Here is a 20,778-nt window from a genome sequence, read left to right as displayed (position 1 = left end):
ATATTTTATTCAATATGTAGTGATTCGGGGAGATTTTGAAGTATCAATTTGTGATAGTCGCATGATCATGCCCATTTTCATCTGATGCAACAATAACTCAACCTTTGTATTGGTCTCCCTAAATAAATACTGTACAGATAGCATTACTTTAAGTGTGTCTGCATACATACGTCATATCAATTTCTGAACGTTACATTAGACAAAAAGGTTTTATTTGTCAGATCCTTTACTCTAACTGACATGAACTGACATGGTTAAAGGCGATTATGTTCTGGAGTAAATAAAACTTGAGCTACCTTCACTGAATCACCTAAATTCTTATTCGCTTTTTCAGCTCCTTTAAAGACATCCCCGCATGTGTGAACAAATGAGCTTATTGATAGGTTTGTTGTGCCCAAATGCAATGGAAAGATTATTGTCACACCAGATGGGTTAAAGAACTCATGAATTGTAAACGGGACTGTAAGTTTTCAGTCTGTATCAATACATGTGAATAACACAGAGGCACTCTGGAAGACAAAACACAGACAGACAGGACATACTGTACATGCAGACAGGCCAGAACTTCCTGTCTGGTGAGACAGTAGAAAAGAAACAAGGAAGTTGGAGAAAAGAGGAGTGAACTTGCATGCATGCAGTAATGTGGGGTGAATACCACTGTTAGTCTGTCCAGAAAAGCATTCTGGGAGACAGAGTTTGAAAAGGAATTAACTCCATGGATGAGTAGGTCAATGAGAGTGCGATGCAGTTGCTATAGGTGATTGCTTAAAAAAAAGTGCCTTAAAAACATGTTCTGTTTGCATATGATAGCCATTGGAGGCACCAAAAAAGAAAACTCTAGAAAATACATCAGGGTCAACCATTTGCTTATCTTCAACTTCATTATATAATGCTCACTGATAGCTATATAGCAGCATATTTAATATATTATGTGATATAAGCTTTTAAGAAGGCAAAGAGGGAAATATACACCTATCATAAAAATGTGAATTATACCCTCTTTTAGTGGGATACCAAGTAAGCATACACAAATCTACATACAATTGTAGCAATATGATTGGATAGAATGCAGGTTGACCTAAGGTCAAAATCTATTCAATGGTTGCTCTCTATTGTTCTATCAAAGTAGATTATTTTAGCTTAAAGTCAAATCTAGTTTCCCACTGCTGCTTGTTGATATAATACGAATTGACCAAAATTACCTTCTGTTCACCAACGAAGACGACATCATCAGCACCATGCAAGAGCCACATGACAAAGTCATATGATACGCAGGCACATGATTGGTTGAAAGGAAAGTGGAGGGGGGGTCACATGGAAAATACAAAACATTTTAAAATTATGTAAACATGGGTAAGGTACAAAACAATAAGAAAGTTAAAGACAAAATGATACAAAACAGAAACACAAATGACAAAAATAAATACATAAGTTCACAATAGAACTTCTTTACACATCAAATAGACATAGAAAACATGTACAGCAACTAGATACATGAAGCATTTTAAGACATCCAATTTCGGGTTTTCAGTGTATTGAATAGATATGTCATGACCAGGAATAAGCAGGCTCATATATGCAGGTAAGATATGTCACTGTAATGTTTTTGTGTGAACTAGATGCCAATTCCATCAAATGCTGTCCGTCCAAATTTGCCTCATGCATCTTTCTTTGAAACAGTATTTCCTCTGGACTGGAATTCATGTGAATATACATTTTTCATACTCAATTTCTACACAAACAAAATAATGGCTTTATATGAGACTGTAGCATATATTTAGGAAAACTCTTGACCTTAAAGGGTCTTCATAGAACCTTGTTTTCTGTGTACATTGTACATTTAGGCTCCAACCAAGTTGTGTAAAAAAAAAAGGAAACCAGAGGAAACTCTGCAGTATTGACAATACTGATTGACAAAGCACATTGTCAAATGTCATATGTGCAACTAAATATGGTATATGACAACAACAATATGACCACATTTGCGGGTGGAGGGGTTGATCAGCAACAGAGGAGATAGCTAAATGGGGGGAGGATCAGCAACAGAGGAGATAGCTAAATGGGGGGATCAGCAACAGATGAGATAGCTAAATGGAGGGGTTGATCAGCAACAGAGGAGATAGCTAAATGGGGGGGGGATCAGCAACAGAGGAGATAGCTAAATGGAGGGGTTGATCAGCAACAGAGGAGATAGCTAAATGGGGGGGATCAGCAACAGATGAGATAGCTAAATGGGGGGGATCAGCAACAGATGAGATAGCTAAATGGGGGGATCAGCAACAGATGAGATAGCTAAATGGGGGGGGATCAGCAACAGATGAGATAGCTAAATGGGGGGGATCAGCAACAGATGAGATAGCTAAATGGGGGGGGGATCAGCAACAGATGAGATAGCTAAATGGGGGGGGATCAGCAACAGATGAGATAGCTAAATGGGGGGGGATCAGCAACAGATGAGATAGCTAAATGGGGGGGGATCAGCAACAGATGAGATAGCTAAATGGGGGGGATCAGCAACAGATGAGATAGCTAAATGGGGGGGATCAGCAACAGATGAGATAGCTAAATGGGGGGATCAGCAACAGATGAGATAGCTAAATGGGGGGGGGATCAGCAACAGATGAGATAGCTAAATGGGGGGGGATCAGCAACAGATGAGATAGCTAAATGGGGGGGGATCAGCAACAGATGAGATAGCTAAATGGGGGGGGGATCAGCAACAGATGAGATAGCTAAATGGGGGGATCAGCAACAGATGAGATAGCTAAATGGGGGGGATCAGCAACAGATGAGATAGCTAAAAGGGGGGTGGGATCAGCAACAGATGAGATAGCTAAATGGGGGGATCAGCAACAGATGAGATAGCTAAATGGGGGGGATCAGCAACAGATGAGATAGCTAAATGGGGGGGATCAGCAACAGATGAGATAGCTAAATGGGGGGATCAGCAACAGATGAGATAGCTAAATGGGGGGGATCAGCAACAGATGAGATAGCTAAATGGGGGGGATCAGCAACAGATGAGATAGCTAAATGGGGGGGGGATCAGCAACAGATGAGATAGCTAAATGGGGGGGATCAGCAACAGATGAGATAGCTAAATGGGGGGGATCAGCAACAGATGAGATAGCTAAATGGGGGGGATCAGCAACAGATGAGATAGCTAAATGGGGGGATCAGCAACAGATGAGATAGCTAAATGGGGGGATCAGCAACAGATGAGATAGCTAAATGGGGGGGATCAGCAACAGATGAGATAGCTAAATGGGGGGGATCAGCAACAGATGAGATAGCTAAATGGGGGGGATCAGCAACAGATGAGATAGCTAAATGGGGGGTCAGCAACAGATGAGATAGCTAAATGGGGGGATCAGCAACAGAGGAGATAGCTAAATGGGGGGGGGGGATCAGCAACAGAGGAGATAGCTAAATGGGGGGGGATCAGCAACAGAGGAGATAGCTAAATGGGGGGGATCAGCAACAGAGGAGATAGCTAAATGGGGGGGATCAGCAACAGAGGAGATAGCTAAATGGGGGGGTATCAGCAACAGATGAGATAGCTAAATGGGGGGTATCAGCAACAGATGAGATAGCTAAATGGGGGGATCAGCAACAGATGAGATAGCTAAATGGGGGGGGATCAGCAACAGATGAGATAGCTAAATGGGGGATCAGCAACAGATGAGATAGCTAAATGGGGGGGGATCAGCAACAGAGGAGATAGCTAAATGGGGGGGGATCAGCAACAGATGAGATAGCTAAATGGGGGGGATCAGCAACAGATGAGATAGCTAAATGGGGGGGATCAGCAACAGATGAGATAGCTAAATGGGGGGATCAGCAACAGATGAGATAGCTAAATGGGGGGGATCAGCAACAGATGAGATAGCTAAATGGGGGGGATCAGCAACAGATGAGATAGCTAAATGGGGGGATCAGCAACAGAGGAGATAGCTAAATGGGGGGGGATCAGCAACAGATGAGATAGCTAAATGGGGGGATCAGCAACAGAGGAGATAGCTAAATGGGGGGGATCAGCAACAGATGAGATAGCTAAATGGGGGGATCAGCAACAGAGGAGATAGCTAAATGGGGGGGATCAGCAACAGATGAGATAGCTAAATGGGGGGGATCAGCAACAGATGAGATAGCTAAATGGGGGGGGATCAGCAACAGATGAGATAGCTAAATGGGGGGGATCAGCAACAGATGAGATAGCTAAATGGGGGGATCAGCAACAGATGAGATAGCTAAATGGGGGGATCAGCAACAGATGAGATAGCTAAATGGGGGGGGATCAGCAACAGATGAGATAGCTAAATGGGGGGGGATCAGCAACAGATGAGATAGCTAAATGGGGGGGATCAGCAACAGATGAGATAGCTAAATGGGGGGGATCAGCAACAGATGAGATAGCTAAATGGGGGGGATCAGCAACAGATGAGATAGCTAAATGGGGGGGGATCAGCAACAGATGAGATAGCTAAATGGGGGGGATCAGCAACAGATGAGATAGCTAAATGGGGGGATCAGCAACAGATGAGATAGCTAAATGGGGGGATCAGCAACAGATGAGATAGCTAAATGGGGGGGATCAGCAACAGATGAGATAGCTAAATGGGGGGGATCAGCAACAGATGAGATAGCTAAATGGGGGGGATCAGCAACAGATGAGATAGCTAAATGGGGGGGATCAGCAACAGATGAGATAGCTAAATGGGGGGATCAGCAACAGATGAGATAGCTAAATGGGGGGGATCAGCAACAGATGAGATAGCTAAATGGGGGGGATCAGCAACAGATGAGATAGCTAAATGGGGGGGGATCAGCAACAGATGAGATAGCTAAATGGGGGGGGATCAGCAACAGATGAGATAGCTAAATGGGGGGGATCAGCAACAGATGAGATAGCTAAATGGGGGGGATCAGCAACAGATGAGATAGCTAAATGGGGGGGGGATCAGCAACAGATGAGATAGCTAAATGGGGGGGATCAGCAACAGAGGAGATAGCTAAATGGGGGGGATCAGCAACAGAGGAGATAGCTAAATGGGGGGGATCAGCAACAGAGGAGATAGCTAAATGGGGGGGGGGGATCAGCAACAGAGGAGATAGCTAAATGGGGGGGTATCAGCAACAGATGAGATAGCTAAATGGGGGGGGTATCAGCAACAGATGAGATAGCTAAATGGGGGGGGATCAGCAACAGATGAGATAGCTAAATGGGGGGGATCAGCAACAGATGAGATAGCTAAATGGGGGGATCAGCAACAGATGAGATAGCTAAATGGGGGGGATCAGCAACAGAGGAGATAGCTAAATGGGGGGGATCAGCAACAGATGAGATAGCTAAATGGGGGGGGGATCAGCAACAGATGAGATAGCTAAATGGGGGGATCAGCAACAGATGAGATAGCTAAATGGGGGGGATCAGCAACAGATGAGATAGCTAAATGGGGGGGATCAGCAACAGATGAGATAGCTAAATGGGGGGGATCAGCAACAGATGAGATAGCTAAATGGGGGGGATCAGCAACAGAGGAGATAGCTAAATGGGGGGGATCAGCAACAGATGAGATAGCTAAATGGGGGGATCAGCAACAGAGGAGATAGCTAAATGGGGGGGATCAGCAACAGATGAGATAGCTAAATGGGGGGATCAGCAACAGAGGAGATAGCTAAATGGGGGGGATCAGCAACAGATGAGATAGCTAAATGTGGGGGGATCAGCAACAGATGAGATAGCTAAATGGGGGGATCAGCAACAGATGAGATAGCTAAATGGGGGGGATCAGCAACAGATGAGATAGCTAAATGGGGGGATCAGCAACAGATGAGATAGCTAAATGGGGGGGATCAGCAACAGATGAGATAGCTAAATGGGGGGGATCAGCAACAGAGGAGATAGCTAAATGGGGGGATCAGCAACAGATGAGATAGCTAAATGGGGGGGATCAGCAACAGATGAGATAGCTAAATGGGGGGATCAGCAACAGAGGAGATAGCTAAATGGGGGGGGATCAGCAACAGATGAGATAGCTAAATGGGGGGATCAGCAACAGATGAGATAGCTAAATGGGGGGATCAGCAACAGAGGAGATAGCTAAATGGGGGGGGATCAGCAACAGATGAGATAGCTAAATGGGGGGGATCAGCAACAGATGAGATAGCTAAATGAGATAGCTGAAGTCCTCACACATTGTAGTTCTTCAGGGTACATACTGTATCTCTGAGGGCATATTGTCAAAATGTATGGCCTCAATGTATGAGAACGCAGAATAAACCCATACCATAGTATAAAGTCCCATACTTTAAGAAATAATGTATATATGTTCATAGAGGAAATAAACATGAATCGCAGCAACACTGAGTGGACTCTGAACCTCGTTTAATGAATTATAAACATCATTAGACATGCAACATACTTACTCCAATTACCTGGTATCAAATGCATATAAAGAATGCACACTTGTTAACACACCTGAAGCCTTGAGGAAAAATCCCTCATGCCATTTTTCACATGTAGCTAACTAGAATACTAATCACACGTGAAGGCAATCAGTATTGAATAATGACTGATTTGTTAATATTACTTACATAGAGCCTATAAGCTCAACAACTTATCATTCTACAGGTGAGTCAAAATCTAATTAGTAACTAATAGACCAGTGTTAATATACAGCTGTCATATGATGTATATTGGTCAGCCTGGTACATGACCTACAAAATAGTTCCTCAGGCTTACTTATATTTTTCACAGTAGATAGATGCCAGCAATTCAACAAATACATAGTACACACACACACACACACACACACACACACACACACACACACACACACACACACACACACACACACACACACACACACACACACACACACACACACACACACACACACACACACACACACACACACACACACACCCAATGTTGACCCATAGCAGCTTCCTAATTTACAGCCAATCAAATCAGCTATGTTTATCCTAACAATACCTTAGGGAAACCTGATTTACCTTTCCCGAACATGTATGTAGCCTTTACCTCTCCCAAGAGCATGAAACATATGGCTAGGTTACCAATGTGGGAACTTCAAAATCATCATTAAAACACACTATCCTGCAAACAAACCACGTTTTCTAATCAATAAAAAAATTATCTTATCAGTAACTGTCATCAACAACCACGAGTCTCAGTAACATGATATAAAAGAGCATAGCTTTATCTTATAATAGGAAGTTGCTCATCCATGCCTCTCATTCTTTGCCACCAGATAATTTTTATTTTATCCACCCCCCCCCCCTTTCTTCCTTCTCTTTTCATGAGTCACAGGATTTATGTTAGGACAGATTAACATCCCTACTGTTATTCATAAATCTGTTAAAGATACTGGGAAAATGTAAGTCCTGGGCCCAGTTTGCCAAAAGCATCTTAAGGCTAAACTCATCGTAAGAACCTTCATAGGAGCATCGTTAAATCACCGAGTTGTTTTCCAAAAACATCATTATTAACATTGTACTTGAAAACACTCGTAATCTAACGCCTGCATTAGACCACTCTTAGAACAGCTAAATGCATCATTATATGCTTTTTTTGCCTTGTTATCCTCTCTTTTAAAAAAAATCAAAGATCAGTTATCTTTCAGAAATCCCCAGTCTGTCAGAATAATCGTTTTTGTTTTGCTGTCTGTCAAACCAGGCTCCCTTAGACACAAGTACAATATATATACAAAAGTATGTGGACACCTCTTTAATTGAGTGTATTCGGCTATTTCAGTCACACCCGTTGCTGACAGGTGTATAAAATCAAGCACCTAGCCATGCAATCTCCATAGACAAACATTGGCAGTAGAATGGCCTTACTGAAGAGCTCAGTGACTTTCAACGTGGCACCGTCATAGGATACCACCTTTCCAGCAGGTCAGTTCGTCAAATTTCTGCCCTGCTCGAGTTGGGTCAACTGTAAATTCTGTTATTGTGAAGTGAAAACATCTAGGAGCAACAACGGCTCAGCCGCAAAGTGTTAGGCCACACAAGCTCAGAGAACGGGACCGCCGAGTGCTGAAGCGTGTAGTGTGTAAAAATCCTAGGTTGTCGTGTAGTGTGTAAAAATCCTAAAAATGTCCTAGGTTGCAACACTCACTACGGAGTTCAAAACATCCTCTGGAAGCAACGTCAGCACAAGAACTGTTCATCAGGAGCTTCAAGAAATGGGTTTCCATGGCCGAGCAGGGCACACAAGCCTAAGATCACAATGCGCAATCGGCTGGAGTGGTGTAAAGCTCGCCGCCATTGGACTCTGGGGCAGTGGAAATGTGTTCTTTGGAGTGATTAATCACGCTTCACCATTGCAGTCCGACAGACGAATCTTGATTTGGCGGATGCCGGGAGCTACCTGCTCGTACGCATAGTGCTAACTGTAAAGTTTGGTGGAGGAGGAATAATGGTCTGGGGCTGTTTTTCATGGTTCGGACTAGGACCGTTAGATCAAGTGAAGGGAAATCTTAACAGTACAGCATATAATGACATTTTAGACGATTCTGTGCTTCCAACCTTGTGGCAACAGTTTGGGGAAAGCGCTTTGCTGTTTCAGCATGACAATGCCCCCGTGCACAAAGCGAGGTCCATACAGAAATGGTTTGTCGAGATCTGCGAGCCAGGCATAGGCGCCCAACATCAGTGGCCAACCTCACTAATGCTCTTGAGGCCCTCCAGCAATGTTCCAACATCTGGTGGAAAGCCTTCCAAGAAGAGTGGAGGCTGTTATAGCAGTAAAGGGGGGACCAACTCCATGTTAATGACCATGATTTTGGAATGAGATGTTCGGCGAGCAGGTGTCCACATACCTCTGGTCATCTAGTATATATGAAATGCACTCTGTCATGGTTAGCCATGGAACACCCCAAATATTACCTGACATCACTGTCAATACCATAGCCACCAGGGGAAAGACAGAAGAGGTCAAGGAAGGGAGCTGCCTACATCTTAGAAGAGTGTTCAGACATAACACCTGGCATAGCCGAGGAGCCACATATGCACAGACAGGAAGAAAGACAGAGAACGGAATGTACAAAATAAAGAGACTAGCTATGTATCTAAAGGGCAGAGAAGCTCTAGGTGTGCTAAAGCTAATGGTGGAGATGTTAGTTAATGGCAGGACGGTAGGGCCCTTCTTTAGACTAATCAGACAGCATGCAGCAGTGTTAGCTAATGTTACAGTGATCAATCCTGTAATCAGATGTGTGCTGCATGCTGCACTGCTTCGACATTAAAGAAGAATGTATGTAAAACCCACTCTAAACTCCTTGAAATCAAACACACGCCAGACTGTGGGGGCCGATACCAAAAGCACAGTGTTTTGTAATACATGCGTTTGGGGTTAACTGAATTCATATCAAGTAGAGGGCAACCTGTTTTAAGTAGAGGGCAACCTGTTTTAAGTAGAGGGCAACCTGTTTCTTGCTGGCTGAGGTTAGTCAGTGGAACTGTACTAAGGATTGAGGCAGTGAGCAGAGTCAGTGACTGCCTGACTGTCTCTCTGTATCACTGACCAACCCTATAACTAATAACAGTACAGCAGTAGCCCCTCGTCTCTAAAGCGGAGCGAGTAGCACTAAGCAGTGTGAAACCAAGCAGGCATAGAGAGGGATATTGGGGGGTAGAGGGAGACACACCGGCATACTCACTAAGGGCTGCACTGGTTGAAGGAATGAAGGTTGGTGTCACTGACGAAACTGCAAGATGGTGAAAACATGGTGAGAGGTGCCCGCGATTCCCCAGAGAGGGCAGTGCAAGTCGATAGTGTTACAGACGACTGAACATTCTGATGGCAGAGCACCCCCTCGGTACACATCAGTCATCCACTGGCACCAACACACCATAGAGCGTCATATCGACTTTCAGATAAGGCTAATGCTGAGCAGCATGAAACACCTCATGAACAAGAGCACTTCAAAATCATGATGTACAGTACAACATCACATTCACCATAAGAATGTGTCATACCACAACCTGAGATGCTGCTATTATGGAACGTATTTAACTGTGTTTTATCATTCAAATCAGCTGGAATCTACATTGTACTGTAATAAACTGAAGTTTCACACTCATTTAACGTACACTATCATATTCTTATCTCATTAGGAACACCAGCAGGTAGCCCTGTAAATTCTAAATACATATTGACCTCCTCACATTAAAATTCCTAAGAGCAGAAGATGAGTTTCCATAAGCCTTGTTTGAAGCAGGTAGTATAGCTGTTGGTCTATGTTTGACAATTATCATTAGAATTGAACCCATTTTATCAACACAAACACAATTCATTCCAACCAAGCTGCTTTCTCAAGATAATCATGAGTCATTACCCACAAGGTAGGTGTTCTTGTAAAAACCACCGATTTGTGCAGACACATGACAAAGAAAATGTATCATTGGTAGTCAGCTGAAAATAGTTATATGAGAAACTATTCTCTTGTATGATTCAATTAACTGTGAACATCTAAAATCTTGTTATTAGCGACAAAAGCATATTGTGTAAGTGAATCATAAAATGGACTATGAATGTACAATACGCCTAATTTACCAGGCTCTATTTGTACACAAGTGAGGGTAGAACTGTCTAAGGGAACCTAAGTTGTTGCTTCAAGTGGGTCAGGCTTTCCTTAGATATACTGTAAATGAGGTGAGGAATGGTATGGCAGACAAAGACACTAAATGATAAAAGCAACACTGCGGACATTGACAGAACTCCAACCAGAGTGAAAAAGACTTGGTAGAACAATGTCAATTTAAACATGAGAAATGTTTTAATTTGAAATTTAATTTGAAAAAAGCATGCCTGCTTTTGACATAATATTTGCAAGAAATGCTCATAAGCCATCGACTTCACAAAGAAGCTTCACACTGCTTGACTGCCTTTAAGTTGTCATCAGTTCAGAAACAGAAGTACAATCAGAAATTCAGTTGTTTCACCGGTTAGAATTTGAGTGATAATCCGTCTTGCATGAGCAGGCCAGCAACTATGTCTGGCAAACCACAGATATTGCAAACCACATATTTGTGGTAACGTCCATTGCAGATAATACATTTTGAGAGAATGCAAAAATGACCAAAAGAAAAATCTTCTCAACCTTTTAATTATTAATAGGGATTCGGTCCGCACAAGCATGCTGGGGAGAGACGGACGCTTAGAGCAGACTGGAAATCATATTTTGGATAGCTACATAATAACCAATAAACATGTTTTTTTTTCACTGCAATTGCATAAAAGCTGCGAGGCAGCCGAGGTATTTATAGCCAGGTTTCCATGGTGCCAGGGCCAAGGCACATCATGTTAGAAGGGTTTCTGAAAAAACAATTAGTTGAAAAATGCCAAGAGACAGGGAGAAGGAGGCTGAGCCATCCCTTAGAAAGGCATACTCACTCTCCAATTACGTCAGATCACCAGCTGGAATGCTGCGTGAGTGTGTTGGGAGCATTTTGTGAGGTAGCTGCTGTTGTATATGTAATTTGAGGTGTGGTTGCTGACGCTAGAACAGTCTCCATAGTTCCTTCCACCACCTCAGCCTCGACCACCATGGCCGGCTTACTGGTGACTTCCTCTACCTACAGAGGTAAAACCCCCTTATACATGCAATCTACAGAGTTGACCTCACGGCTATTGCCATGTGTCACTGGGTCTCTGTTGCCTTAACTGGAGTGAGGATATGTGTTGTCATGGCTACAGGAACAGCTGTGTTACCCGCTGCCCTCTGTGGGTCATCAGGTGGAGTCCCCAGAGGGAAAGAGGAACCTCAACACAGGGGGCTCTGTCTCTGACATGGTACTCATGACTACACCTCCCTGGTCCTCAGCTTTGGTTGAAATGTCCTGGGGATCTGGTTATGAACCTTGAGCATCGGGTTAGCCCTTAGAGAATCGTCATATCCCTTTGCAGGTTCTGTGGACACCTGGCTTACCTCTTATTCTAGTAGGACTTCTATAAGGGTGGTTGTGGACACTATGGACTTCTAATTGTTTTAACTTGGGTCACGGTATTTCAAAAACTAAGACATGTCTTCTGTTCCCAATTGATGGAGACACTGTGTAGAACAATGGCATGACACAGAAATGTACAAGAGAGCATTCACTATGGCCCATCTTGTAAACCCTGAGTCCTCCTAACTAGTACTATGACACACACGCCTGCACACACAAACCAATTAAAGGAGATTAATTTAAAACTTGTATAACATAATTATATTAAATATACCTGATCATATGTTTTTAAAGTAATTATTTCATTATATGCCATTTAATATCAACAGCTTTTGTTTAGATTTACAAGTTGTCCCTTACACCCTGGAAATACAATAGTACTGTAATACAGTAGTACTCATACAACAACAGAGAAGACTAAAGTCTATGCCATCCCTCTGCTCCTGGCTAGTCATGCAGGCCCTGAGGAATGTTAAGTGTGTGTTTGAAGTGTTCCAACCATTATCCCACCAATCACCTCTCCCATCCAGGCAGGTTAGCCTCCAGAATAAAAACAGATGATGGTATCCATCTCCTCCAAACATAACCACATAAGAGAATCAGCATAATTATGAGATATTGTCTTTGTTGCGCTTCTCTGCCTTTGTACTAGGGTCTTATGAGGGGGAAAAATAGGCTTCTCTGTAATGTTGCCTCACACTGTCATGGCTGAGCAGAGATGCAATAAACCCGGTGAATTAGGGATGCCTTAAAGGGATACTTCAGAATTTTGCCAGATTAGCAGAGTCAGATTAGCTTGTGGATACCATTTTTATGTCCCGCGTGCAGTTTGAAGGAAGTTGCTGACTAGTGTTAATGCAATTGCTAACTAGCATTAGTGCAATGACTGGAAGTCTATGGTAACTGCTAGCATACTAGTAGATACAATAGACTTCCAGTCATTGGGCTAATGCTAGTTAGCATTGGCTCATGAAACTACCACTTAACTTCCTTCATACTGGATGCAGATTGCCAAAATCCCAAAGTATCCCTTTATGAACGGCAACAAACCATCAAACCCAACCACGGCTGGATCCTGTCTGTTGCCGACATCTCAGGCTACATTTAAATTGTGCCACATAAACAATGAGTCATCATTGAGAAACTAATGGCACTGAATATTTATATTTCCCTTTGGCTGATAATGCGGCTCAGTTCTTTGTCTTTGTTTGTATACGCTGCTGTATGGGCAATAACACTGTCCAACATGTTGTTATTGCTCATTATGTTCCTACGAATTACTGAGTATCTGTACAATTGGCTAAGGATTGAGTGGCTATTTGAAGTCAATCAGGGGTCAATCAGTTCACTGTACAAAGGGAGAGGGGACAAGATGCACACGGGAGAAGCAAGTGGCTAAAAATGAGCTATGGAACTATGTGATTGCACGGTACATGGTCACTCATGTATTACACACTCAAAGTCTGCTTAGAAACTACAATATGACTAAAACAAACCTGAGTCCACGTTAGAGTAATGAAATGGTATGCCGTCTGGAAATGTTTGAGACAAGAGTTATTGTGTGAGCCTTTTAATTTATTGAAAGCAAATACCAAAATGCCCCAATCAAAGCTTTGAGGTAATGGCCAAGTACAATTCTTAATTCAAAGAGATAATGAAACAAAGTATGTTTTTTTCATCTATAAAACAAGCAATTGTTAATGAAGTTTTTTACATAAATGTTTAAAATAAATGGATGAAATGAAAACAGTCAAAGAAAAGGATGCAAAGACAGGGAGACGAGAAACTTACTTGTGAAAGTATAGCCTGAGAAGTCCAATTGAACAAAAATAGATGGGTAAAGATGAACAAAATCAGAAGAAACAGAAACAATTAAAACAGAAATGTACAAAAATGGTAGAAGGTGGCTGTCCTGTCACTTCACAACTAAATATGAACCATGATAAACAGTGATAATGGGATAGTTCACTTTGGTAAAGTATACAGTGTCTTCAGAAAGTATTCACACACTTGACATATTCCACATTATGTTGTGTTACAGCCTGAATTCAAAATGGATTCAAAACATCTACACACAATACCCTATAAGGAAAAATTGAAAACAAGTTCTTAGAAAGTTTTGCAAATGTATTGAAAATTAAATACAGAAATATCAAATTTACATAAGTATTCACACCCCCGAGTCAGTACTTTGTAGTAGAAGCACCTTTTGGCAGCGATTACAGCTGTGAGTCTTTCTGGATACGTCTCGAAAAGCTTTACACACTTGGATTGTGCAACATTTGCCCATTATTCTTTTAAACATTCTTCAAGTTCTGTCAAATTGGTTGTTGATCATTGCTAGACAACTATTTTCAGGTCTTGCCATAGATTTTCAATACGATTTAAGTAAAAACTGTAACCTGGTCACTCAGGAACATTCACTGTCTTCTTGGTTGGCAACTCCAGTTGGCCTTGTGTTTTAGGTTATTGTCCTTCTGAAAGGTGAATTCATCTCCCAGTGTCTGGTGGAAAGCAGACTGAACCAGGTTTTCCTCTAGGATTTTGCCTGTGCTTAGCTCCATTCTGTTTATTTTTTATCCTGAAAAACTTCCCAGTCCTTAACAATTACATCAAAACCCATAAGATGATGCTGCCACCACCATGCTTAAACATATGGAGAGTGGTACTCAGTAATGGGTTGTATTGGATTTGCCCCAAACATAACACTTTGTATTCAGGACAAAAAATGTATTGCTTTGCCCCAACTTTGATGAAAACAGGATGCATGTTTTGGAATATTGTTAATTCTGTAAGGGCTTCCTTCTGTTCACTCTGTCATTTAGGTTAGTATTGTGGAGTACTACAATGTTGTTGATCCAGCCTCAGTTTTCTCCTATCACAGCCATTAAACAAACTGTTTTAATTCACCATTGGCCTCATGGTGAAATCCCTGAGTGGTTTCCTTCCTTTGTATTTACACTGAACAAAAATATAAATGTAACATGTAAGGTGTTTGTCCCATACTTCATGAGTTGAAATAAAAAAATCACAGAAATGTTCCATACGCACAAAAAAGGTTCTCTCACATTTTGTGCACAAGTTTGTTTACTTCCCTGTTAGTTAGCATTTATCCTTTGCCACGATAATCCATTGCCTGTCAGGTAAGGCATATCAAAAAGCTGATTAAACAGCATGATCATTGCACAGGGTGGGGGGCTGAGTATTTCTGTCTGTAATAAAGCCCTTTTGTAGGGAAAAACAAATTCAGATTGGCTGTGGGTGGGTGGGTGTATGCCCTCCAAGGCCCACCCACGGCTGCACCCCTGCCCAGTCGTGTGAAATCCATAGATTAGGGCCTAATTCATTTATTTCAAATGACTGATTTCATTATATGAACTGCAACTCAGTAAAATCTTTGAAATTGTTGCATTTATATTTTTGTTCAGTATATTTAACCCTTTACCAGCTAAGTTGACTGAGAACACATTCTCATCTACAGCAACAAGCTGGGGAATAGTTACAGGGGAGAGGAGGGGGGATGAATGTGCCAATTGTAAGCTGGGGATGGTTAGGTGGTCATGATGGTACGAAGGACAGATTGGGAATTAAGACCAATAAGTGCCATGGCATCTTTAATGACCACAGAGAGTCAGGACAAAAGACACCACCTTACACAGGCCAATCATTGCCCTGGGCATTGGGATATTATTTTTATTTTCAGACCCGAGGAAAGAGTGCCTCCTACTGGCCCTCCAACAGAATCTGGGGTCCCATCCAGGGACCAACCAGAATCAACCCTGCTTAGTTTCAGAGAAAAACCAGCAGAGGGATGCAGGGTGCTATGCTGCTCTCTTTGTTGTGACTGAAACACCATCCAAAGTGTAATTAATAACTTTACCATGCTCAAAGGGATATTCAATGTCTGCTTTTTTTAACCCATCTACCAATAGGTGCCCTTCTTTGCGAGGCATCGGAAAATCTCCCTGGTCTTTATGGTTGAATCTGGGTTTGAGATTCACTGGGGGAACACAGAGGGACAGATACTTGTACAGTATGTGTGGAGTACAGAGATGAGGTAGTCATTCAAAAATCACGTTAAACACTATCTATGCAGCTCATTATGTGACTTTTTTTTACTCCTGAACTTATTTAGGTGTGCAATAAAAAGGGGTTTCATACTTATTAACTCAAGACACTTCAGTTTTTAATTTTGAATTACTTTGTTTAAATTCCAATCTGACATTATGGGGTATTGTGTTGAGCCCAGTGACAAAAAGTCAAAATTATATCCATTTTAAATTCAGGCTGCAATACAACAAAATGTGGAAAAGGAGAAGGGGTATGAACAATTTCTGAAGGCACTGTAACTATTATCATGAAAAACAATCATAGATTTATAGAGCTCGTGAGCTGTAAAATAAACATACCTAATCAATGTACCTTGTAAATTAGGCATGTTTAGCATTCTGGACAGACTTCAAATAATGTCACAGTACTTTCAAGGTGAGAAAACATTCAGAACATTATGAAATAGAGTAATAGAGAGTTATGACTTTAGGTCGCTGTTTATCTGATTAAGGTACTCAATGCTCCAAATCAAGATGAAGTAAAAGGACAAGGCATCCCTCTAGACTTCAGACTGAAAAAAGGGTCGAAGTGGGAACTAAGGGTGGTTGCTACAGAAGCACAGAGGGTGAAAAGCACAGATGGAAGCATGGCAAGAAGCAAAACAGAATCAGACTCATGCCTTAAATGTGTTGAATCAGAAGTGAATAAACCTAGACAAAATAACCTTAACTACCACGTACAGCAACACCGTTCAGCATGACTGACAAACTAGGAGGGAGAAAATAAAAGATGGGGTCGCTTTTCCATTCCAACTCTCTAATTCCTTCAGTGTTTTTAGATGGCTAACACAGTGTGTGAATCTGGGCAGATTCATATTATGCTATTTTATTATGCAGCTCTTACAAATGAGATCCAGTGACTTGAATGTGTAAAGCGGCCTTAATAAAACATCCCAAAAATGGCGCATTCGTTCTGGTAGTAAATTAATCTCTATATTTTCAGATTGAATGTTCCCCCTATGCCCGTGCTACTCTACGCATACAGTGGCTTATGAAAGTATTCACCCCCTTGGCATTTTCCCTATTTTGTTGCTTTACAACCTGGAATTAAATGTTTTTTTTTTGGGGGGGGTTGTATCATTTGATTTACACAACATGCCTACTACTTTGAAGATGCACATTTTTTTTTGTGAAACAAAAGAAATAATAAGAAAAAAAACGGAAAACTTAAGCATGCATAAAGGCAATACTTTGTAGAGCCACCTGTTGCAGCAATTACAGCTGAAAGTCTCTTTGGGTATGTCTCTATAAGCTTGGCACATCTAGCCGCTGAGATTTTTGCCCGTTCTTCAAGGCAAAACTGCTCCAGCTCCTTCAAGTTGTATGGGTTCCGCTGGTTCACAGCAACCTTTAAGTCATACCACAGATTCTCAATTGGATTGAGGTCTGGGCTTTGACTAGGCCATTCCAAGACATTTAAATGTTTCCCCTTAAACCACTTGAGTGTTGCTTTAGCAGTATGCTTAGGGTCATTGTCCTGCTGGAAGGTGAACCTCAGTCCCAGTCTCAAATCACTGGAAGACTGAAACAGGTTTCCCTCAAGAATTTCCTGTATTTAGCACCATCCATCATTCCTTCAATTCTGACCAGTTTCCCAGTCCCTGCCAATGAAAAACATCCCCACAGCATGATACTGCCACCACCATGCTTCACTGTAGGGATGATGTTCTTGGGGTGATGAGAGGTGTTGGGTTTGCGCCAGATATAGCATTTTCCTTGATGACCAAAAAGCAATATTTTAGTCTAATCTGACCAGAGTACCTTCTTCCATATGTTTGGGGAGTCTCCCACATGCCTTTTGGCGAACACCAAACATGTTTGCCTATTTTTTTCTGGCCACTCTTCCGTAAAGCCCAGCTCTGCGGAGTGTACGGCTTAAAGTGGTCCTATGGACAGATACTCCAATCTCCGCTGTGGAGCTTGCAGCTCCTTCAGCGTTATCTTTGGTCTCTTTGTTGCCTCTCTGATTAATGCCTTGTCCATAAGTTTTGGTGGGTGGCCCTCTCTTGGCAGATTTGTTGTGGTGCCATATTCTTTCCACTTTTTAATAATGGATTTAATGGTGCTCTGTGGGATGTTCAAAGTTTTGGATATTTTTTATAACCCAACCCTGATCTGTACTTCTCCACAACTTTCTCCCTGACCTGTACGGAGAGCTCCTTGGTCTTCATAGTGCCGCTTGCTTGGTGGTGCCCCTTGCTTAGTTGTGTTTCAGACTCTGGGGCCTTTCAGAACAGGTGTATATATACTGAGATCATGTGACACTTAGATTGCACACAGGTGGACTTTATTTAACTAATTATGTGGCTTCTGAAGGTAGTTGGTTGCACCAGATCTTATTTAGGGACTTCATAGCAAAGGGGGTGAATACATATGCACACAGCACTTTTCCATGTTTTATTTTTTAGATTTTTTTTAAACAAGTACATTTTTTTTCATTAGACTTCACCAATTTATACTATTTTGTCCATTACATGAAATCCAAATAGAAATATATTTAAATTACAGGTTGTAATGCAACAAAATTGGAAAAACGCCAAGGGGGGTGAATACTTTTGCAAGGCACTGTATAACAACATTTTCACAACCTGGATTTTGGATTCGTCCGTAGGTAGAACTTGCAGAAACAACCTCTGCTTACTTGTGACTGCATCTGAGATTCAGAATATTAAACCCTCAGTGTTGATTTGTCTGAAGATACCGTTAATCTATAGGAAGGGTTGTAATCTTCCATTATACTGACATAGGCACAATGTATTGTTTAACTTCACTATGTTTTACAAGTTTTGAAGATCCGGGCAATTTTTTTGCCAATATTGAAGTTAGTAATTGCTTAATAATGAACTCTTCAGTGTCCAGACTAATCGTAAATGTGTGATTTACCAGAACAGGGTAAAACACTGTAGGCTTATGTGTGTTTTATTTTTCGTGTGTTCATTTTTTGTGTGTTCATGCTCTCTGATTGGTGCACTCACAAGCACACAGCGCCTCTTTACTAACAAATGTGTTAAAGGTCCTTCTGGTCCTTCTGTAGCTCAGTTGGTAGAGCATGGCGCTTGTAATGCCAGGGTAGTGGGTTCAATCCCCGGGACCACCCATACGTAGAATGTATGCACACATGACTGTAAGTCGCTTTCGATAAAAGCGTCTGCTAAATGGCATATATTATTATATTATTATATTATTAAAGTGCTAGTCACCTCTGTGCTGCAGACGACCAAAATAACACTTGGCCAATTTACCTTGACATCTACATGGATTTTTAGTCCACCAAAATAGCAGCCTTAAATTACATTTGTCAAAATAGTTTTTGATGTTGTGTTGTGTAGTGATGCGAGCGTTGTTCCTTTCATTTAATGATTAGGCATTAGCATGAATTGATCTATCAGATACCTGTCAAGAGAAAATCTCAAAACGACAAAGAATTGTGCTCTGATATCATTTACAGTTGTCATCGTAGATATTGTCTTTCATTGTCCTCATGAAGAGGGACATTGTCCCAAAACAGCTTGCAGAAATGCACGGACTGAAGTTAGCTTCACAATAAATGGAACAAGTTTGAATTGTGTAGACTGAGAATGCCGACACACAGAGATAGAGACGAGACAATATGTTTTCTGCACCTAGCAAATTATACTCTGAAGGTTGGGAGGGGTGGTATGTGGGGTAGGAAAGGGGGCTGTCTAGCCCTCTAGAAATAACAACATCCCATGGGGAGAGAAGGACAAAATACACCAGAACTGGGTAAAACACTGTAGGCCTATGTGAGTGTGTGAGTGTGTGTGTGAGTGTGTGAGTGTGTGAGTGAGTGAGTGAGTGAGTGAGTGAGTGAGTGAGTGAGAGTGAGTGTGTGAGACAAACACACACAGACACTACTGTCACCAGGACCAGCGAAAGGGAGGGGGAGGGCGGAAATTTGGATGGCGCCCCCCTTCCACCACCCATTAGCTGAAAAAAGTAGGTCCCCACCCCTACTTCCCTAACCTTTCTATGAAACGTAACTTAACGTAACAGGCATAAGAGAAACACCTCAGTGGAATTCCCACATCCAGTTTTCAGTGGAAAAGGAAGCTATAGGGTGAAAATAGATGTATCCCTGAAAACCGGAACATCCGGTTGTTGGTAACTCCGCTAAGGCAAATGCAAACAGACACACAGGCTGGGGGCAGTTGGCAATGCATCCCTGGAGCGCAGTGGCTGGTCCTTCAAGGAGATCAGAAGGAAGATGCATTATGCATGTGGCGCTGGGAGCTTGGGGGGGGATAGGTGGTCGCGGCTGGATGGCTAGACTACACAAGGTGGTGATAGGGAGGAAAAGCATTCGGGTTAGGTGAGTGCTATCTCTCTGCAGGAGGGAACAAGGAAGGAGGGAAGCACTTACGGACTGGCTCTGTCTTGAAGTTCAGAGGAGTGCTGCTCTCGCCCTCACCCTTGCCGTTGATGGCAGACATCTTGACCTCATAGAAGGTCTCGGGCTTCAGGCCAACGATGGTGATCATGCTCAGGCCTGTCGGAAAAAAGGGGGATTTTAGAAAGCTCCATTAAAGACATTGATACAGACCTAGTCACCCGGCTGGCTGATGAAGCCCACTTGTAATGTCTTGGATGGCTCAAGGACAAGGATCATCAACTAGATTCAACCCTGGGCCGATTTTCTGTTGTTGAGTGGATGGTCAGCAGGCCAGACATAATT

The 20,778-nt window shown here is 42.2% G+C and overlaps 1 protein-coding gene across 11 annotated transcripts in view; it reads right to left on the bottom strand.

The window, feature by feature from the left end:
* The window catches only part of LOC118389977 (neural cell adhesion molecule 1-like), a 325,437-nt gene that overhangs the window by 33,786 nt on the left and 270,873 nt on the right, over positions 1 to 20,778 (bottom strand). For 5 of the 11 annotated variants that reach the window (XM_035780051.2, XM_035780053.2, XM_052529809.1 and 2 more), the window contains one exon: positions 20,467 to 20,592. In XM_035780051.2, the coding sequence (XP_035635944.2) occupies positions 20,467 to 20,592 (126 nt within the window). Of the gene's footprint in view, positions 1 to 9,686; positions 9,735 to 13,767; positions 13,783 to 20,466; positions 20,593 to 20,778 lie in introns of all 11 variants that reach the window. The other 6 variants (XM_052529804.1, XM_052529806.1, XM_052529808.1 and 3 more) reach the window with 2 other exon arrangements.

This window comes from Oncorhynchus keta, chromosome 11 (assembly GCF_023373465.1).
Source record: "Oncorhynchus keta strain PuntledgeMale-10-30-2019 chromosome 11, Oket_V2, whole genome shotgun sequence".
NCBI lineage: Eukaryota > Metazoa > Chordata > Actinopteri > Salmoniformes > Salmonidae > Oncorhynchus > Oncorhynchus keta.
This window is presented reverse-complemented; position numbering and strand designations above follow the sequence as displayed.